This window comes from Brassica rapa, chromosome A08 (genome assembly GCF_000309985.2).
Source record: "Brassica rapa cultivar Chiifu-401-42 chromosome A08, CAAS_Brap_v3.01, whole genome shotgun sequence".
Classification (NCBI taxonomy): domain Eukaryota; kingdom Viridiplantae; phylum Streptophyta; class Magnoliopsida; order Brassicales; family Brassicaceae; genus Brassica; species Brassica rapa.
Window position 1 is genome coordinate 9,115,720 of NC_024802.2, and position 22,125 is coordinate 9,137,844.

A 22,125-nucleotide genomic window follows, 5' to 3' on the forward strand; every position below is an offset into this window, starting at 1 on the left:
TTTGGGCGACAAGGCCCAAAGGACAGGCGCGATTAGGGCATCACACACAAGGGCACTATAAGAGGGAAGGAGGAGGCAACGAAAAGAGGACTTTTGGACAAACTACACACTAAGCGGCTAGATTTAGGGTTTCCCATCGATCACTCTGATCTTGTTGTTTAAACCTATATCTTGTCTCCTTATTTTCCCGACAATCTTGTAATCCCTTGTTTGATTCTAATAAAACGTCTTTAGTCACCCCATCTTGAAGTTCATCTTTCCCATTGACTGAATCTCGTACAAACAATTGGCGCCCACCGTGGGGCTGACTAAAGCAACGTTCTAGATCTACATGGCTCAAGACGACGCCGCCTTCGGCGCCCCAGGCGAGGAACCGACGCCTACGCCTGCAGCCGCGCCGCCCATCACCTCAGATTTCATGAGCTCCGTCATGGCTCGACTCGCTCGCCAAGACGAAGTCCAAAAGACAACCAACGACCAACTCGCTGCGTTGGTCGCGGCGCTCACAGCTCCTGAGGGACAAACGAGCCGTCCCCAGCAGATACGCCGCCGCCTCTTCAACACAAACCCTACGGCAACCGGAGTCGACCATATCTCTGACGACTCGGAGCCTAACGAAGCCCTTCTCGCAGACGCTCTCCCAGCAGGTTCAGATCTCACGACAATACGCGAGCTCGCCGAGCTCAAACTCAGCCTTCAACAAATGGGAGAGAAGATCCACCAAGTAACCAGCGCAGCTCCGCAAATAGAGAGTGTACTCGCCGCAACCTCGCGTACTCCTTTTACTCGCGCGCTAACTAGCGTCCAACTCGGAAAGATAGAAAAGCTGCGCCTACCTGAGTATAAGCCCGGCGGAGACCCGGTGGAACATATGACCGCTTTTAACATCGCGATGGCGCGAGCTCGACTCCCTGACGACGAAAGGGACGCAGGTTACTGCCAGCTGTTCGTCGAGACTCTTCACGAGCAAGCCCTGACGTGGTTCTCCCAGTTGGAGGAGAACTCAATCGGATGTTTCCGCGACTTATCAGCAGCTTTTCTCAAGACATACATCATGTTCACAAAGCGCAGCGCCACCGCATCCAGCCTATGGAGCCTCAATCAGAAAAAGGACCAGAGTTTGCGCGAGTACATGGAGAAATTCAAAGCCGTAGTGTCGAAGATTGAGATCCCAGACGGAATTGCTATCGACGCCTTGCGCAACACCTTGTGGGTCCACTCCAAATTCCGAGAAGACCTGTACCAGAACCCAACCAAGTCGCTCCAAGACGCTATCGCACGCTCCGATAACTTCATCCGAATGGAGGAGGACACCAACGCAATCCTCAGCAAGATGAGCGCGCCCAAGGCTCCAGCGGCTAAGAACGCAAATGCGCGACAAGAACCGCGCCAACACGCTCCAAACGACAAAAAACGGTCGCAAAGACGGTTACATGTATGTCGTTAACGAGAATAACACACCAATTTCCACTCTCGTAGTTCGCGGGGAGGGGTGGAACAAGTGGGTAAGAGAACTCGAGTCGTCCGACCAAAAAGTCGATTCTGTTTGCACCACCCAACCCGCAGCGGGAGTCGGATCAGCAGTAGGGCCTTCCCGGACCGTCGACCTCACCAAGCATTGCAAGTATCACGACGTCAAAGGACACGATACCTCAGAATGCAAATCTCTCTACGCGCATTACCTCTCATCCCTTGCAAGCGGCGAGTTTAAGTTTGAGCCATTGAAAGCCAAACCAAAGAACGGTAAGAGCTGGAGCAAGAATAAAGAAAGAAGGGCCCAGCGCAAAGCCACTGGCAAAGGTCGACAAAACGACGCTCCGCAACGAGACGACGAGGAAGAAACCCCAAGGGATAACGGCGGGGGAGACTCCTCAGCCGACGAAGAGCATCCGGCTAATCGCAGACGCATTGAGGTTATACTCTCTCAGCAATCCTTGTCGTCCGACGAAGATAACGACGATTCTCCTGTACTCGGAGACCTGAGAGACAGCCTTAAACGGAAGCTCGAACCGTAAAATGGAGGCGATACCACACGCAGAGATCTCCGGACGATGCTGGATGCACGGAAGTCTCGGCGCATCTCGACAAGCGATGGCAACAACAACGAATGGCCAATTAGCGACCTCCGAGATAAACTCAATGCCGGAGCAGGCGATCTCCGCGTGAAGCTCAACCGTTCAAAACCAACAGACTTACGACGACAGTTGGAGCGAGCTAAAGGTCAACCTCAACTTCCACCTCCTGATACCAGCGTACCCAAAGACCTCCGCGTCTTACTGAACTCCAAGCGCGTACAAACGGGACAGTCTTTGAACGTCATCATGGGAGGCTCCCCTAGCGGCGACTCAGTCCGTTCCGTGAAAGATTATCGTCGACAAGTCGCGACGTCCCAGAAGTGGCCGACTAAACCGACAAGTCATCCTCCGATAACCTTCTCACCAGATGACGCTGAAGGTGTTCACGCACCCCATAATGATCCCCTCCTCGTCGTCCTTGGAATTGGAGAGTATGATGTCACCAAGATCCTTATTGACACCGGAAGTTCCGTCGACCTCATCTTCCGAGGAACTCTAAAGAAGATGGGAGTCGACCTCGACGACATAAAAGCGTCCTCCAGAACGCTAAGAGGATTCAATGGGTCATCCGAAACTATCTTGGGAACGATCCGCCTCCCGGTGCGCGCATGCGGCGTTACTCGAACGGTCAAATTTGCCGTCGTTAGCACAAAAGCTCCGTATCACGCTATCTTCGGTACCCCTTGGTTACACTCGATGCAGGCTGTCCCTTCCACCTACCAGCAGTGCGTCAAGTTCCCCGGCGCAGACGGGAAGATAAAAACATTGCGCGGGACCAAAAGGCCGCTAGGGATCTCCTAGTCGCCACAGTCAAACTCCAACGAACGTCGCTACCCGTTAACTCAGTGTCCCCTCCAACCTCAAAAGCCTACTCTCAGGAAAACGAGGTTCTCGAGTTACCTATTGATGACGCCGACCAGAGTCGCACCGTGAGAGTTGGCGCATACCTCTCCGACGAAATGCAGCAGTCAGTTCTGGATTTCCTCAGAAAGAACGTGTCCACGTTCGCTTGGTCTATGGCAGACATGAAAGGCATTGACCCGACTATAACAACTCACGAACTAAACGTCGACCCAACGTTCAAGCCTATCCGACAGAAGAGACGCAAGCTCGGCCCTGATAGGTCTAAGGCCGTAAACGAAGAAGTTGACAGGCTACTCGGCGCAGGTTCGATTGCTGAGGTTCGCTACCCTGAGTGGTTGGCAAACCCAGTACTCGTCAAAAAGAAAAATGGCAAGTGGCGCGTCTGCGTCGACTTCACCGACCTGAATAAAGCCTGCCCAAAGGATAGCTACCCTCTTCCCAACATCGACCGTTTAGTCGAGTCCACGGCTGGAAACGAGATGCTAACCTTCATGGACGCCTTTTCCGGATACAACCAGATAATGATGCACCCGGATGATCGCGATAAGACGGCCTTCATCACAGATAGGGGAACCTATTGCTACAAGGTCATGCCATTCGGTCTGAAAAACGCCGGAGCAACCTACCAAAGGCTTGTGAATAAGATGTTCGCAGATAAGCTGGGTATCACCATGGAAGTGTACATCGACGACATGCTGGTTAAATCGCTCCATGCCACCGATCACCTCCGCCATCTACAAGAATGCTTCGAAACTCTCAACAAGTACGGCATGAAGCTAAACCCATCAAAGTGCACGTTTGGGGTTTCTTCTGGCGAGTTCCTCGGTTACATTGTCACACAGCGACGAATCGAGGCGAACCCAAAGCAAATCTCTGCGGTTCTAAACCTCCCGAGTCCGAAGAACAGCAGAGAAGTGCAGCGGCTCACGGGTAGGATAGCCGCTCTAAATCGATTCATCTCCAGATCCACCGACAAGTGCCTGCCATTCTATGATCTCCTATGATAAAATAAAAAGTTCATTTGGGATGAAAAGTGCGAGGAAGCATTCACTCAACTCAAACAGTACCTGACTACACCTCCAGTACTCGCTATGCCAGACGTCGGTGATGTTCTATCTCTCTATGTCGCAGTGTCACAGGCCGCAGTCAGCAGCGTTCTGATAAAAGAAGACCGCGGCGAGCAAAAGCCCATCTTCTATACGAGCCGACGCATGACAGGACCAGAGACGCGGTACCCAACTCTTGAAAAGATGGCTTTAGCAGTCGCTGAAGCAGCGAGAAAACTACGACCGTATTTCCAGTCGCACTCCGTGGAAGTACTGACTGATCAGCCTCTCCGAACGATACTCCAGAACACTAACAGATCCGGCAGACTCACAAAGTGGGCCATCGAATTCGGCGAGCTCGATATCATCTACAAAAACCGCACGGCAGCGAAATCCCAGGTTCTTGCCGACTTCCTGGTCGAATTGGCCCCAGAATTAGAGCAAGATCTCACATTCCCAAGCTCAAACTGGACACTGCACGTCGACGGATCGTCGACCAACAAGGGAGCAGGTGCAGGAGTCCAATTACAGTCCCCGACCGGTGAGCTAATCAGACAGTCTTTCAGCTTTGGCTTTCCCGCGTCAAACAACGAGGCAGAATACGAATCTCTGATCGCAGGACTCCGCTTAGCAAAAGCCGTCAAAGCTAAACGACTAAGCGCTTATTGCGACTCCCAGTTAGTCGCCAGTCAGTTCAGTGGCGACTACGACGCCCGCAACGATCGAATGGACGCCTATCTCAAAATAGTGCAAAGCCTGGCAGCAGAGTTCGAATTCTTCGAACTCATCAAAGATCCGAGAGGCGAGAACGTCTGCGCCGACGCCCTCGCCGCCCTTGGCAGCAAGCTTCGTGATCAAGTGAAACGAACAATCCCGATACATCGTATCGAGAAACCAAGCATCGATATTCTGACCGACCAAACCCTCGTCGCCCAGGTCGTCGAGCCCATTGCTCCAGACGACGACGGATTTGGCCCAGATTGGAGAACCGAGTTCATCGACTACCTCTCGAAGGGGGAAATCCCAGCAGAAAAATGGGCAGCTCGCCGGCTAACAACCCGCAGCGCCCATTACGTCGTTCTTGACGATGAACTGCACCGATGGACGGCGAGTAAAGTGCTCCTCAAATGCATCCATGGCGACGAGACAGCAAGGGTTATGGCTGAGACACATGAAGGCGCTGGCGGAAATCATTCGGGCGGACGTGCGTTAGCAATCAAAGTAAGGAGCTTAGGTTTCTTTTGGCCGACGATGAACGCTGATTGCGAGTCATACGCGAGAAGCTGCGACAAGTGCCAACGACACGCACCTAGCATCCATTGTCCAACCGAGATGTTGCGCACAACCACCGCCCCTTACCCGTTCATGCGATGGGCGATGGATATCATAGGACCGCTTCCTTATTCCCGCCAAAGACGCTTCATCCTTGTCCTGACCGACTACTTCACTAAATGGATCGAAGCTGAAGCATACGCTCAAGTCACAGACAAAGAAGTCCGCGGTTTCGTCTGGAAAAACATCATTTGTCGCCATGGTCTACCTTATGAAATTGTTACCGACAACGGATCTCAATTCATGTCAGGTAATTTCAAGGAGTTCTGTGGCAAGTGGAACATTCGACTAAGCCCCTCCACTCCTCGTTACCCGCAAGGTAACGGTCAGGCTGAGTCCTCCAACAAACTCATCATCGATGGTATTAAGAAGCGTCTGGACCTGAAAAAGGGTCACTGGACTGACGAACTCGACGGAGTCCTATGGAGCCACCGCACATCCCCGCGAGGGTCGACTAAATCGACACCTTTCTCCCTCGCCTACGGTGTCGAAGCAATGGCTCCCGCTGAAGTTAACGTTTCAAGCGTCCGACGTTCCAAGATGCCTCAATACGTCGAGCTCAACAAGGAGATGCTACTTGATGCCCTCGATGAGATAGAAGAACGAAGAGATCAAGCCATGCTGCGCATCCAGAATTACCAACATCAGGTAGAGAGTTACTATAACAAAAAGGTCCGCGCACGACCCCTGGAACTCGGCGACCTCGTCATGCGCAAAGTGTTCGAAAACACTAAGGAGCTAAACTCCGGCAAACTCGGCGCTAGATGGGAAGGACCTTACAAAATCATTAAAGTCGTCAAGCCTGGCGTATACAGACTCCAAACGTCGCGCGGCGAAGAAGTCCCACGATCATGGAACTCAATGCACCTACGACGTTTCTACTCGTAGAAGTATTTCCACACAAAAAAAAAGAAAAAAAAAAAACCGAGTAGATGCACCCCCGTGGTCACTTCTGCTCGACCGAGTAAATGCGTCACTCACAGCCACTTTTACTCGGGAAAAAAACGAACTACGAATGGCTTGATCCTCAACCGAGGTACGTAGGCAGCCTTAACAGGTCCAGCTGTAACAAAAAACCGAGTAGATGCACCCCCGTGGTCACTTCTACTCGACCGAGTAAATGCGCCACTCACAGCCACTTTTACTCGGGAAAAACGAACTACGAATGGCTTGATCCTCAACCGAGGTACGTAAGCAGCCTTAACAGGTCCAGCTGTAACAAAACCAAACTCAAAACCTTACCTAGGTCTCAATCGAATAAATAATGACTTTCACATCGAATGGCTCCCGTGCCTCCAGCAGAGGACACGCGGACACTCACGCTCCTTTGCTTACAGCTATATCCTGATCAGACACTTGGCTCCAGGACCTTAATAGTCGCGATTCACCTATGCCTAAGCATTGAACCGACTAAACATAGTGAATCTTTGCCTTTTCTCTACTAAAATGTAACGGCTTAGCTACCCGGTTACTAAATTGTCACTGAGGAAACGGACAGAAGAACCTTCCACTCTTATACTCAACTCTTTGTTATCAAAACATGATGACAGCCGAGTAAAACCAATTACTGGTTTCATCACTTGTCTATTTGCAAAAGATTAAGGATAAAAATCTGATGTTTTCCAAACACAACAGATAACCGAAATCACTTAAAGAGTTGCAAATAAATAATGAGAAACACAAAGGAAAAAGAGTCTTAAAATACAACAACAAGGTCTATCAAGACCACCGATGAAAACATCCTAATATTACAACAAGATCAGAGTGATCAAACAACAATGTCTTGGTCGTCCCAGCTCGGGTCAAGCGGTTCAACCGTTTCTTCTTCAACGGCTCGAGCGCCAAGGTCTTCAACCTGAGCAGGAGGGCCTGAAACTGATGGGATGGGGACCGTCTCTTCGATAGGTGCCGGTGGCGACCTGTTCTCCTCCTCGCCCACCTCGTCCTCTTCTCGCTCCTCAGACGAAGAAACCAGGACCGGATCTTCGGTGGCTACATTAGGGGTGGGCGTTCGGGTACCCGTTCGGGTTCGGGTCGGGTATTTCGGATTTTTGGGTATTTCGGTATAGAGGTGTAGAACCCGTTCGGGTATTTCTGTACTTCGGGTCGGGTTCGGGTATTTTAAGTTCGGTTTCGATTATTTCGGATCGGGTTCGGATATTTAGATTTTGAAGAAAAAAAAATGAAAATTTTCATTTCTCAAATTTCTTGTATTTAAATATATAACTTTTCACTTAACTATTTTTTATTTTTAATAGATTGCATGGTTAATATATTTGGACATAACATTTTCAAACTAAAAAGACATTAATTTGGTTATTGTTTTTAAATTTTGGATGTAACTTTTTGTTAATTGCTGAAATAAGAAGTTTGACATGCATTTTAAGCGAATAGCAAATCATCTTCTACGTAATTGTATGTATATCATATAAATTTAAAGTATGTGTAGTATCAATATAAATATTTTATATAAAATGAAAGATGTAAACTATAAATATAAGGTTAATTATCATATGTTCGGTTATTTTCGGATATCCATTCGGGTTCGGATATTACCCGTTCGGGTTCGGATATCCAATCTCTCCTAATTCAATACCCGTTCGGATATTTTGCTACTTCGGTTCGGATTTCGGTTCGGGTTTTTCGGATCGGGTTCGGGTGCCACTTCTGATTTCGGGTAAAATGCCCACCCCTAGGCTACATCCCCCGTGTCTGCTTGAATCGCGTCCCCGGCTTCCTCGGGATCGTTTCCATCGGGACGTTCCTCGACGGCAGTTCCTTCGGGAACGACAATACGCTCTGACAGAGCGGAAGTAATGTCTACCATCGGCTCATCGACTGGATCTTCGGTCGCCTCATGGGAAGTGATCAACTGGGAAGCCGATTCGTGGCCAATCAAGCCAACATTCGATCCGTACGGGTCGAGTACCCCCATGAGCTCTTCACTTACAAATCGAGAAGGGAGGTTGAGAGGAGAGAGAGCAAAGTCATCCTCAGAGAATGGCTCGAGGTAGAGATTGGCGACTTCGGCCTCATACATCTTCTCCTGCTCCGAGAAGATGTTGATCATGCTATGCGGAATCTCGATCCCGCTATCTTTTATCATCTCAAGGCATTTTTTTCGTTCCTGAAGCCTGCCCGTAAAGATTCTTGGCCTTCTCTAGCGCGTTAAGGCGATCCAGATAGCCCTTCATCTTACCTACACAGCGAGTAGACTTGTCCACCATAGCCGTTTGAACCTTGATCCTCTCGCGGGTGACCTCCTGAACCCTAGAGTCCCTTAGACGTTGCCTCTCTTTGACCAGCGTCCCAACGACAGCGTCCCTCTCTCCCTCGAGCTCAGCCTTCTCTTTCTCGAGGGAAGCGACCAACCGCTCTAAGCGAGTTTTCTCGCGTAGAGCGTCCTTCTTCGCAAGACGGTCAGACTTCAGTTTGTCTTCCAACTCCTCAAATTTAACTCGGAGGACCTCCTTCTCTTTGGCCGCTTTGTCGCCGGCCTTTTTGTTTTCAGCACGTAACCTCTCGATCACACCCAACCTGGTTCGTGCGAGCTTCTCCGAGGCGCCCAGCTGGACCATCGTCTGCTTCAAAGTGCTGTCGTACTTCTCAACGAGATAATTCATGCTCCCGTCGCTCTGCATGAAGCATTAAACACTTAGAAATTTTGCAAGAAAGAAGTAAAAGGAAAACGAAGTTACCCTTTTGCTCGCCATGGCTGCATCAATGTACTCCTTCTTGAAGTACAAATCATCGAGTGGGGGCAACTCCTTCGTCCCGCCACGGATCTGACGGGTTAACTCTGCGCATTGAAGCGGGTTTAGCACCAGCGGAGTCTTCTCGTCGTACAAGAACTCTACGCGATCTGGGAACCCCCTTCCTGGCATCTGCGGAAGAGAACCTCCACTCTCACCGTCCCTCCTCCTCGCGGAAGAAGAAGGGGCTCTTCTACTCGATGGAGATTCATCCCGAGAACCGCCTCCAGTTTCAGAAGTCCTTCCCCCGCTTTTAGAAGGGCCCTCGGGAACGGGGGTCCCCTCACGACGACCTTCATCCCCCGCGGTCGTCTTCTTCGCCTTCTTCTTGGGACGTTCTTCAGACGACCCCCGAGTAGAATCGACCGGGTCGGGTCTTCCCGCATCGTCACTCCCTATAGCCGCTGAAGTCTCCTCGCGAGACCTCTTCTTGCCGTCCTTCTTCTTCTTCTTTTTCTTCGCCGCGACTTCAGAAGCATCAGCGGAAGACGGGGCCATTTCCAAAGGAACATTCCCTTCAAGAGGAGAAGGCTGTTCCTTTTGACTCTGTTTCTTGCTTTTGCTGGCCCTTTTCTTCGGAGGGCTACGAGCTGGCGGCTCCGAGTTTGCATCCCCGTCCGCGGGAGTAGGCCTGACCTCTGAGGCACCAGCAGAAGACGATTTTGACGAAAGCATCTGAAGCTTCCCTTTAAGCAACGCGCTCGAATCCGGGATTCCCTCCATCTCTCTGGCTTTGTTGAGAAGTTTTTGCTGCTTCCGAGTAAACAAGGAGAGACGTGATCTGCGAGTACTGAGTACACAAGGAAGTCTCGATTCCCAATCAACTGCAGAAGGAAAACAAAACCCAATATAAGAATTCGAAAGGTTCGTAGTTTCTCCGAATGGAACAGCGTCCTTTCCTTTAGCGATCGTAGCTTGCTGACGACGAATCCACTCTCGACTAAGATCTGGCCAACGAAGATGACTGTGCGTTGCGATAAGCTGAGCGTTCTCAAAGAACTTTTCGGGATAGGCGATCGTGTTAGGATGACGAACTGCAAAAGAAAGAAGGGTGTTAGAACTCCTAATCAGAACGCGAGTAAAACAGTTAAATCTCTACCGAGTGACGGATTCCATAAAACACGATAGTCGTCCCCCGGCGGCTCTTCGAAGGCATGCTCGTTAAACTTAACATAGAAATAAGCTCGCTGCCAATCCTGCGTCTTGTTAGGATGGCCCGTCAAGACGTTATAGTTTGCCCGCATCTTTACCGAGAAGATCCCGTTTGGCTCCGCCTTCGTAAAAGTTAACTCTTCGAACACCCTCACACTCATCGAAATATCCATCTCTGCAGCCATAACCATCAGCATGACCGCTATGCGCAGTGACCCGTTCAGCAGCTGAGAAATAGCAATATCCCGACGAAACGCGTACGATGTGATCAATCGAGGGATCGGAAACCAGAGCTTGGTCTGGTCCTTGAAATACGATTCATACACACACTGATATCCGACCGGAGGTGACCATGGGCGCTGCTCGGTAGACGGAATAAGGAAAGTGACGCCAGCGCCGCCGTTCTCCCTTAATAAATTCTTCACGGACTCGCTAGAGGAACAAGAACTGAATACATTCCCCCACGATTGAACCCTAGGATCGCGTAACACCTCTCGAGAAAGTGAAGGAAGCTCCTCAAAGATTCCACCGGGATGATAAACTATGGGGCGACAGTCTAACTCGTCGAAAGGAATACTCCTTGGTGCGGGACAAGAAGCTGACTGATCAAACCGACCCCTCCGCTGAGCCCGCCTCCGAGGTCTCGCGACTTGGCTAGGTGCTTTTGAGCTACTCGCTTCTCTACCCTCGTCCTCAGCATTCTCCTCGGCTTCTTCGCGAAATTGCCTGTGAGCATCAGTGACTAGAAGGCGTTGGGAGAGGCTCATATTCTCCGTATCCCTCAGGGCATCGCGATGAACTACGTCGAACTCATCCAACGGACTGCCGTCTGCGTCCCTAGCAAGGCTTGACGGGGCGGCAATGTCTTTCCCCTTCTCTTCACGCGACAACCGATTCTTCGAAGCCATCTTTCTACTCGGGGAACGACTAAACCGCTGAAGTCCTAAGCGTATTCTACAGAAGACTTATCTAGAGAGAGAAAATAAAAGTAGAGAGAAGGGAGAGAAAGTAGGATACCTGAGTCTGCAGAGAAGAATGACGCAAGTGAAGGAGAGAAGCCTATTTATAGCAAAAACGAGGCGCATTCTTCGAAGCATCATCATTAGGTCTACAAAGGCCTAAATGGGCTTCAAAGGCCGCCTAAATGCCCAAAAACCTACTCGCGACGGTTCGGTTTCTCGCCCAAACCGGTTTCCAATCAAGAAACCGGACCGAAATTAATCTTCGGTTCTAGCCCGAACCAACTCAACAGAGTTAACCATCCAAAGACCGCCTGGGCCCCTAATTCGAGAAGTTCACCTCCCGAGTAAAACCACCCAGGCTCTTAGTCAGAGAATTTTACCTCCCGAGTAAAACACAACGCATCGTGAGAAGACGTAACGCGGAGCGACTAGACGCGGCACGCGACTAAAACCATACACTGGTAAAACGAGCTGTCGCTGGCATTAGGTCTTGTTATATGAACGAACCTGACCCACAAATTCACTGAGACCGACAAGCCGCTCACAAGTGAACTGGGGGGGGGGGACTTATTGTAGGAGATGGATTACATCCCTCCACAAGGCCCATCAAATAACAGGCCCTAGCCCGACAAGGTCGATCGAGCTTAGTCGGCTTAGCGGCTAGAGACGTCGGCTCGACCCTAGAGTACTTTAAGCCGGTCAGCTAAGCCAACCAGCTATACTCGGCTTGGACGAAACAGCACCAAGGCCCGCATACTCGGCCTTTGGGCGACAAGGCCCAAAGGACAGGCGCGATTAGGGCATCACACACAAGGGCACTATAAGAGGGAAGGAGGAGGCAACGAAAAGAGGACTTTTGGACAAACTACACACTAAGCGGCTAGATTTAGGGTTTCCCATCGATCACTCTGATCTTGTTGTTTAAACCTCTATCTTGTCTCCTTATTTTTCCGACAATCTTGTAATCCCTTGTTTGATTCTAATAAAACGTCTTTAGTCACCACATCTTGAAGTTCATCTTTCCCATTGACTGAATCTCGTACAAACAGCACCCGATTTTTATAAAATTTTATATCAATTGTTAGAATTTAAAAATGATATGAAAATAAAATGAAAACTTTAAAAATAATATAAAATATTATAAAAATAATTTATTTAGATAGGTATTTAAAAAGTAATATGATTTTTTTATGAAATTTTTATTAAATTTACAGTTTTTAATATTTTTTTACTTGAATTTGAAAAAAACTGAATTTTAATATCAAATATGGTCACCGATTTTACCGAGTTTCACCAATTTTTAACCGAATTTTCCAGTTTTTAGTACAATTCGGAACCGGTTAAAAAGTTTAATAACGGTCCGACCGGCCGGTCGGGTTCTTTTAACACTGCTTTTTGGGAAAAATCATAAATACATATTTATAAGAGTCGCAACTTCTGAAACTTTTGATGTCGATCTAAGTTTTTAAATTTTTTAAAGTAACAATTACAGTTTTTTAAGCCAAAATCTCTACAGCCACAAGTCCAAAGACCCCGAGTCTCTTCGCATTTGCTTGAATCTCATGCCATTTTTTTCATTATTATTAGTAGTTTCTACAATCACATACAAATAATGGAGATAAAAGATAATTAATGAACAAAATAGAAATATAGTTCATAAATGCGTCTACACCAGACATTTTGGGATTTATGTCCAAAAAATGTGATCGATTTATGGAAAAAGTTGCATGAATCTATAACATTGCATGGTATGGATTTTCTTATAAACGGTTCAGTGTGGTGCTAATCAAACAAAAACGTAAATCTATATACTATACTAAAAGCACAATAAGCTCAAAATCTAAGGTGTCCACCTAGGATTATTAATTCCAACCAATGATAGAGCTTCATCTCTCCACATCACCATCGGTTTTGTTTAAGTTTGTGAGCCCACGGTTTGGTTTGGTCATTAATTTTTTCCAGCGTTCAGATTTCGAATCTCCATCTCGGTTCAATCATTTTGGTATGTTCGGTTATACTGCTTTTTTGTGATCAAGATTAGGGTTCCATAGTCACGCCTCTTCAATCTGACGTTTCCGTTTTCGCTCATCTTTTACTGCAAAGACAATGAAGTCTTTTCTCAACTCTTAGCATCCTCTGTCGTTCAACTTCTCTTTCTGGCCAATAAATGTGAAAGGAATCGTTTTTGGCAAGCAGGCAATGCAAATCACAGTGCATCAACGGAGGAAGGTACTGTGCTCCTGATACAACGGGAGAGACATGATCGATCAGGATTTGCGGCAGGCTTGCTTCTTTAGAATGATGAATGAAAGTGGAAAGCCTTGGCTTTGGTGGGATTATGTCACCGACTTTCCATCCGTTGTCCCATGAAACAGGAAAATTACAACAGACTATAAGCCGATCAAGTTATTCGCTCTCTTGGTAAACCCAACATCTTCTTCTTATTCTATATATATATATATATATATATATATATGTCTTTCAAGTAGGAGTAGATGTTAATAAAATAGACAAATTCATTGGGGACATCAAAGCAAATACTGAGAATCACGTGTTCAGAGGTGAACAAGAAGCACAAGTGAGCTCTCTATCTTTTTCTCCCTTTTTTTCCACAAAGTAAGGCTTCTAACTATTGATTGCTAATTTTGTTTAAGGTTGGGAAAGGCTCGCGAGGAGATGTGACAATATTACCAACTATTGTGATAAACAACAAACAACCCAGAGGTGAGAGAAGCAAGGATGTTCTGTTGGAGAGATCAGTGGTGCTTAAGGACCTTTGCTCAGGGTTCAGCGAGACGACTGAGCCACACATATGCTTAAACAAAGGTCCTCTCTATCCTTCCTATACATATCTCTATTTGATAAACACTAATTTTAACGTATGGTTCTGTGATTGCGCAGGCAGACATAGAAACCAACGAGTGTTTGCAAAACAATGGAGGGTGTTGGGATCAACATTACAGCTTGCAGGGTGTGTAAGATCTTAAAATAATTTTTATTGTTTTGTTAGAGTTATGCTATATATATATCTACGTATATGTTACAGTAAAAAGGAGTCTCTTTATTGCAGGCCACTTTCAGAGGAAAAGTATGTCAATGTCCTGTTGTTCAAGGTGTCAAGTTTTGGGTGAAGGTAAAAAATAATGCTCAAATGTATGTTATAATTACCGTAATGATATTTTTTCACATGTTTAAACAATGGAGGATGCTGGAAACATACTCAAATGGGAAGTACATATTCGGCTTGCTGTGTAATATGGCATATCTCAAAACTAACTAACTTCCCCTCCTCTGTTTAAACATTCCCTCTCTTTCTATATATCTGACTTACAATGATTAATTCTTACCTCTTTTTCAAAAAATAAATGATTGATTCTTACCTTTTATTTTATTTCTGTAGTTGTTGCTGCTGTTCAATATGATCATTCAAAAGGCTGCAAATGTCCACCTGGATTAAAGGGAGTTGGGCTCAAATATACAGTTTGTGAAAGTCATGACTCATGAGACTTGAACTGGAAATGGTGGAGAAAGAAAAGAAAGAATTCATCTCTCGACTTCTCCAAGGTCAGTATCTTTCATTCAGTTTTTTAAAACATATATATGTTTAACAACGTCCAGAGCTGTCTTTTTCATTTGTTTTGGTTATGTTAGTTGTAACAAAGCTTATATATCAAATAAATGCAGGATTTGGAGGAATGTTGCAGCTAAAACAGTCACTACACGTGTTCTTTAGGTGCGGAATCGGTAATGGTCGAACAGCTTCCTTCTGGTACGATTACTTGACTGAGTTAGGGCATATTGGGGATCTCTTGGGTCCTGCAGGATCAACAACATCGCATACAGTGGAATGCAACTTTTTCAGTAGCAACACGTCTTGGAAATTATTACTTTCCTCCCGTACGTTTTCTTAATGCAGAAACTCCAATGGTTGGCATTTCTTCTACACAACGTCCATAAAATTCTTATGCGATGATGTGTATTTGTGGTGAGGTCCTGCTGGAATTTTTTTTAAATAGATTGATCTCCTCCAAAGTGACATAGGAACGGCTTAGACAACCTGCACCTGTTGTTTCTTGCCATACTACGGTTTGGTTCAAGCAAGAAATTCCAGGATGTTCTTTTGTTACTTGGATTGCTATGTCATCTAGACTCCCTTCTAGAGATAGGCTGTTGTCTTGGGGTTTGACTGTCCTTGCAAGCTGTGTTCTATGTATGAATGGTACAGAGTCTCATGGACATCTCTTCTTCCACTACGCTTTTGCAGTTGGATTGTGGAACATATTCACGGGGAACCAGCTAGAGATTGGCCCATCAGACTTCTTGGACTCGGTGGACTGCATGACTTATCACCGGACAGTGCAAACATCTTCAAGCTGCTACTGCAACTCATCATGTATAATATATGGAGAGAACGTAACTGCAAGATTTTCAGACAAACTTCCTCTTCTGCTGAGGCGGTTCTCAGTATAATTGATTGATCAATGAAGGATAAGCTTCTCTCCATTCCAACAGTTTACATCTCCCTCTATGCTCTAGCTCTACCTCTAATTCATTGAACCTTTCAGCTAATGATGCTCACTCTTTGTTTTTCATTTTCTTTGTTTCTCCTCCTCTGTCCTCAAAAGAGATAATAAAATGAGAGGAGATTTTGTTTCGGTTTGACTCGAAAAGAATCTAATCGCCATGTAACCATTTTGAGTAATCATGTCATTGACTTTGGCTCCGATGTATTAGATATATATTGGTGTTAGCTTTGTCTCCTCCCAGTTCAATTAAATTGTATTATATACTTTTAAATTATTTGATCAATGTGAACAAAGCATGTGTTTCCATGCATTAAAATAATGAACACTATTCTAAATTTTAATAGAGATATAGATAAAATTATAAAACAAACCAGCATGTATGAAATTATGAATATGTCATCAATTTAATAAAATTAGGTTATTATGTTGATTAATTGTAAAAGCCTATCATATATTTTCATTAAAAAAAGTCTATCATTTTATTATAAATTGTTGTCTTGAACAATATTTCAGCTTAAACTTTTAACTTAACAAAATTAAATTTATATATATTTAAAACATCTATTACTCTCAAAGTATAAATGAAATTTTTTCGAACAATTTTAAAATGTTTAACAACTAAATATTCTACCATAATGAGCTGAATTTACATCAATATTGTTTTTAGGTCCAATATTAGTCCATTTTAACAGATAATAAAGAATTTACAAATTTAAATATTATTTATAAGAAATTTTTTAGCATAAGTTTTCACGGGTGTATAATACCAACTCAATATCACTATGCTTCTTCCACATAACCATTATATATCTTCAAAAATGGATTTCAAATCATTCATTATAAATCAATAAAAAAATCCATAAACAAATCCAAAGAAATATCATTGCATGTGCAGATCAATCGTCGAGGAGCAGACAACGTTGGTAATATCATGGAACCATCAATCAACGATTTTAATCAAAAGCACTCAAGATAACCGGGTATGATCAAGTGCAACAGAACAGAAGTCTCTTGCATCATTTCTAACCAGATCAAAAAACAAAAAAATTAGAAATAAGAAAGAGAAAGCCTAAAGGAAAATAGAAGAGAAAAAAAAACGATTCTTAAACAAAAAGACGTTTCTGAGGTTACTTCTTCACATGTCTCTTTTTAGTGGCAAAAAATATTAATCTATGAAACCACTTATTCATTAATTTATAAAAACCATTCATGCTGTTATTCATGTTGTTCTAAGCAAGTACGAAACAAAATAATACACTATTTTCACAAACCACTATCAAATACATCAAAAAAATAATTTTTAATTCAATAAAAATAAAACATATAAATCCGGCACGTAGCGCCGGAATACCACTAGTCTGTTATAAAATGATAATTTATAACAGTTCTCACAATTTGTAATATAATAACAAATCAGTGTTAATAACGTAAATAGAAAGAGACTAATACAATGATGTTGAATAATAACATTTTCTTCACCACATACAATGTCAAGAATGTTCAAGCTTCTGCTACGAAGTACCAATAAGAAGAATTCACAACAAAAATCGTTTATTGGAAAGAAAAAAAAAACACTTTTCAGAAAAGCCAATTAACACTGATGTTACCAAGCCATATCAAAAGAGGGAACTGGACCAAGGCCAAAAAGAGGAGGAGGTAATGATGTCTGCTCGAATCGTAACTCCTAACCTCAGCAAACAGAACACGTTTCATCGTCTTCACCAAGAAAACCCCAGTGCATAAACACGTCCATGGCATCAGCGCATAATACGAGTATCCCCACATGATCTTAGCAAAACCGGCAAGGCATAGACCCGCAAAAGCATAGCCTCCATAAGCCACAATGTCTAGCAAAGGCGCCTCTGCGCTACCAAGTGACAGAAGCGTTACTTTCAAGAGCATCACTTGCAAAAACCAACCAACCAATCCTTTCACAAACAGCCAATTCAAAGCTTCCGGTGAAAACCTACATGAATTCAGGTAAACAATCTTCAGTGTCCACATCAATCATTGAACCACTAAGACTCAAAACGCTGAGAGAGAAGCTTACTTTCCGTTAAGTCCCAGTGAAAGGCCAGCAAGAACAACGTACGTACCAAATGCCATAAAGGGAATGTACAAGTCTGGTGCATTGATATCATAGATAGGAGGCTTGTACGAGAGCCTACCCCCAACTGGTTCAGAGATTCTAGCCCAATGTCCCTGATCGTTCACTAATTTTAAATCACAGGTTTCAAACAGAAGGAGACAAGAGAATGACTAGCTTACCCGGTGTAGAAAAGGAAACAAAACAACCTTGAGTTTGTTCCTAACATACTGATCATTCACTTGGAAGTAGTATTGGGGATCAGAGAAGTAACGAGTAATCTGTTCCAATTTTCAAGAAGAATAAAACAAGTTTTAAATTGATGAAAATAATCAGCTGGAAGAAGTAAAGACTTACATTGCTCTGCACATACTCAGAGCTTGATCCAAGAATCCTCTCCCCGTAGGCACCCAACCCGCCACGGATAAAACCCGAGGCAGGTCCGGTGAAGGGATTCCCAAACGGACCGGGCTGAGGGTTTCCAGGAGGCCTTGGCATCCCTTGTTGAGGTCCCATGTTGTTATTGTACATCTCTGCCTATCATAACCAAAACCATTACCACAATTCTCTTCTAATGTCAAATTTCAATATTGTGAGACTAAAATGGATCATCAGATGATTCAATCCCCATCGACGCAGTCACACTAGTCTCGATCACGACAATGCGTAACCAATTCAACCCTAGATCTACAATATTAGAATCCAAATGATCTCGTCACACAATCTCAATAACACAGGCAATCCGAGCTAAATCCACCGGATCGTAACAGAGGAAAACAAAAGAGAACTCGCATGACTAAGAAGCGTGACAACAAAGCAAGAAAACTAACCCGAAGGTGAGGGGAAAGAGATGAAAGCTTCGAATCTGAAATCAGAGCTTTCTTCTACGGGAAACAATGGAGACTCTCCGAGAGAAAATCAAACCGCCGAAATGATCTGCGCCGGGTGGGTCGAAGAAAAAGAAGGCCTGTGAAATGTATTCTTAATTTGGGCCTATAAATATCCTTAATGGGCCTTAATAAGGGCAGGAGACAGCTAACCAAACAAAACACGAGCAATCCGAGAACGGAATCTTAAAACCCCTTTGCCTGTGGAAACCCTAATTTGGCACAAGGATGGCGAAATCGATGAGATGCAAGAGGGTGAAGAGATTGAGAGCTATAAGAAGAGAAATTGTTGAGAAGGAATCGTTCACTCTCACTAGAGAAGATGCCAAATCCGCCGCCATTGAAGCCGCACTCGCCGCCCCTAAATTGCCTGTTCGTCTACCACCACCTTCTCCGTTCATGGAAGTCGCGACGCCCACCTCCGAGTCTGCCTCTGTCTCCGGTACTGTCGCTAATGCTATGGGTAAACGAATGCTCTTAGATAACTTAACGAGCTTAGAGAAGCGACTTTTCTGCTTAAATTTTAGCATTTGAAATTGATCAGAATCACTTAGTTTAGTTGATAACTTTGAAGGTTTTTAGATTTCACTAGTATTGGCAAGGGCTTTTGGAAACAATAATTTATGTTGTGTGTTAAGTGGTATCGTTGTTTGCAGATGTGGAAATGGATGATGAGAAACATAACAAGTCTCTTAAGCCCATCGGGAGGAAGTTGAAGAAGAAGTTTAAGTTGGGGATGAAGAACCGTCGCAGCAAGGGCTTCCTTCGAGGCAAACGTGTCTAAGTTCCCAAGTTAGGTTCTGTTTCACCTCTGATAACTATGTTCCCTCTAGATTCCTCAGACTTTCTTAATTGTCTTAGAAAATGTCCTTATTTTAGGTGAGCTTCAGTGTTATAAATAACCTAAAATACGTGATTTTGAACCTAAGAAGTCTCTGATTATGCCTCACATATTTCTTTTTTTCTGCACCAAAAGCTATCACCACAGCTAAAAATATTTTAAACCTTTAGACATGATAAGCCGACAACCATCATGCATTGTCTTTGATCAGCTAATGACGGTAAGCGTACACAAAATTCTTTAATTTGAGACAAATGCAAATCAAAAATTCCAATCTCAGTTAACTGGTAACAAAAATATTATTTTCAGTATAAGTCAAGATTCACATTTTTGTTGTTGTTAAGCCAACGAGTAACAAAATTACAATTGAAACCAAACAAGAAATCATTTCAAGAAATATTCATTTATAAACTCATCACCAATTTTTCAATCAGTAAGGTCTGGAGTTAGATTTGCTGCAAACGTTCCTGATCTCTCCAATACGATCTTCAGCAGTGATGACACCGACATTGACCAGCTTAGCCATCGACACAGCAAACTGATGTCTGAACATCTGAGCCGGCTGCTCCGCGAAAGCCTTTACAAGCGGAGCGGTCCTCGGGTCCTTCACAAGCTCCTGATCGGTGGTCAAGACTCCCATATTCTTCTGAAGATTGATGTAATACTGATTATCGAATACTACAGGAGTCTCCACGTCTAGGTAAACCGTCTCTGAGGCCCAGCGACACTTGCGCCTCAAGTAATCTGCGAATTTAGGATCAATGGACGGATCAGTTCCATGTGTTGCGTTGAAGTTGTAAAGCCTCGACTGGATGGTTCCACAGTATGCTTTTCCGATGGTGTGGGCCCCGGAAAGGACGACAAGGTCGAGGACGTTGAGTCCGTAAGACTGAAATGTCTCGAGAAGGCCAGTGATGTCACGGCGGCCTGAAGGAACTTTCTCGACGTCTCTAGCGTAAGAGTTTTTGGAGTCACGACGTCCGTAGGCGTTGGGCCAGTAAGGACCGCCGAGTTGGTAGGTGGCGGAGCGGGTAGCTGCCGCTAGGATGTCAGCACATGAGACTAATTTGGGGCAGGATTTCTCCATCTCGGACTTGATATCATCGATTAGCTCAAAGCCTCTTAGGGTTTTGCTCGCCGGAGATCTTCTCTCTGATCCTTCGTGGTCTAGAAGAACCGACGCATCACATCCCTGAAAGTTGTTACGCATTCACAAAAGATTTCTTATTTTATCATTTCAAATGTACTATATACACACAAAACAATACGCTACTTATGTTCATCTATACCTCAAGATGAAATGAAATTTGTCACAATAAGGGTGCACAAATTAAGAAATTGTTTAATTTTATATATTTTCTAAATAAAAATATCATTACATATACATAACCATAAAATTTAGAAAATTCTATTTTCGAAAATAGAGAGAGTATTTGCTGTATCTTACTTTGTTAGAATACTGTGTTACCAACACAAACTCTAATTAATGGTCATTAGAAGAACCATCAATTAACATAAAAATACTAGGCAATGGAACGATTAGTGGTCAAATAAATATTTTGGAAAGAGCAATACCGTGACTCCGCAATCGTGGAAGAGAAGTCGGAGGAGAGCAGGACCAAGGGAAGGGTCACTCTTTGTCCATTGCCTCACTTTGTTATCGACGATTTTTTCGAAATTTGGGCAACTCTTGTCATAATAATTCAGCGATAATAGATTGTCCAAAGGAAACCATGACTTCGTATCATCCTCCTCCTCCTCGTGTCCGTATCCTCCAGCTGATACCGGCCATGCCACAAAAACCACGACTAGGATGACAGCTGAGACCACGGCCAACTTCATTGTTTTGCCTTTTTTTATTTTCTCTCTTTTTCAATTTGATCGAATTTGAATTTGTTTCATATGGTCGAGACCGATTGTGAGAGTATATTTATACTGGGTTTTACGTGGGAGGCACAACTTTAAGATTTTGATTATACAAATGAGTTGCTTGCATGTCGCGCAGAATAATATATGCTTTGTTAATATAGGACAACACAAGGAATTTGTATATTATTTGGATTAGATTATTATTCTATTTTTTTTTTTTTTTTTGTGACAGCAAACGGCTCTTCTATTACTCAAACTTGAGGTGGTCTGGGAAGCCAGACCGGAATAGAACAACCAATAAAACATAATGATCTATAAAAAGAACGTGCATTTCTAGCTAGCATCCGCAATCTCATTCTGCGTCCTTGGAATGTAGATAATCTTGAGGTCTGAAAAACACAACCGAAGAGTTTGAATGTTTTCCAGCTCAGTTGAGAAGTTGGGCCAATCTTGTGGCAGCTCCATCATTGCTATCAAATCCTTGCAGTCTGTCCCAAACTTTTGACAAGTCGAGTGTTGTATCATGCTCTCCATTGCCCACTTTAAAGCTTCCAGTTCCGAGTGTAGTGATGTCTCCCTCCTCCGTAAGTTCCTTGACCCCATGAGTTGTATCTTTCCTATTGCATCCTTCCAGACCCATCCTATTCCACTAAATTGAGCTGTGGAAGTCCATGAACCATCCACCATGCAGATATTACCCAAGCTTAAGACTTGGGGTTCTTCAATAGTCTGT

At 44.5% G+C, this 22,125-nt stretch overlaps 4 protein-coding genes across 7 annotated transcripts; 2 read left to right on the forward strand and 2 right to left on the reverse strand.

Moving 5' to 3' along the window:
• Window positions 1–331: 331 nt before the first annotated feature.
• Window positions 332–2,015, forward strand: LOC117127500. The gene is made up of 2 exons (XM_033278046.1): window positions 332–1,435; window positions 1,503–2,015. Exons 1-2 carry the CDS (start codon window positions 332–334, stop codon window positions 2,013–2,015), a joined length of 1,617 nt encoding a protein of 538 aa, XP_033133937.1.
• A 15,077-nt stretch (window positions 2,016–17,092) lies between these two features.
• LOC103833420 (protein YIF1B) lies at window positions 17,093–18,799 on the reverse strand. 3 transcript variants are annotated; one of them, XM_033277329.1, is made up of 5 exons: window positions 18,626–18,799; window positions 18,153–18,336; window positions 17,978–18,076; window positions 17,760–17,911; window positions 17,093–17,675 (listed from the first exon to the last, which is right to left on the reverse strand). In XM_033277329.1, exons 2-5 carry the CDS (start codon window positions 18,324–18,326, stop codon window positions 17,288–17,290), a joined length of 813 nt encoding a protein of 270 aa, XP_033133220.1. In that variant the 5' UTR covers window positions 18,327–18,336; window positions 18,626–18,799; the 3' UTR covers window positions 17,093–17,287. The 3 variants fall into 3 exon arrangements, with proteins under 3 accessions (XP_033133220.1, XP_009107753.1, XP_018509554.1); XM_009109505.3 differs by having other exon boundaries at window positions 18,153–18,332; window positions 18,626–18,771; XM_018654038.2 differs by having other exon boundaries at window positions 18,153–18,328; window positions 18,626–18,757.
• A 28-nt stretch (window positions 18,800–18,827) lies between these two features.
• Window positions 18,828–19,637, forward strand: LOC103833421. Of its 2 annotated transcripts, none has more exons than XM_009109507.3 (2): window positions 18,828–19,145; window positions 19,339–19,637. In XM_009109507.3, the coding sequence occupies exons 1-2, from the start codon at window positions 18,911–18,913 to the stop codon at window positions 19,464–19,466; spliced, it is 363 nt and encodes a 120-aa protein (XP_009107755.1). In that variant the 5' UTR covers window positions 18,828–18,910; the 3' UTR covers window positions 19,467–19,637. The 2 variants fall into 2 exon arrangements, with proteins under 2 accessions (XP_009107755.1, XP_009107756.1); XM_009109508.3 differs by having other exon boundaries at window positions 18,829–19,124.
• Window positions 19,638–19,840: 203 nt separating this feature from the next.
• On the reverse strand, window positions 19,841–21,412 carry LOC103833422 (peroxidase 7). The gene is made up of 2 exons (XM_009109509.3): window positions 21,099–21,412; window positions 19,841–20,715 (listed from the first exon to the last, which is right to left on the reverse strand). Exons 1-2 carry the CDS (start codon window positions 21,363–21,365, stop codon window positions 19,954–19,956), a joined length of 1,029 nt encoding a protein of 342 aa, XP_009107757.1. The 5' UTR covers window positions 21,366–21,412; the 3' UTR covers window positions 19,841–19,953.
• Between the last annotated feature and the right edge of the window lie 713 nt (window positions 21,413–22,125).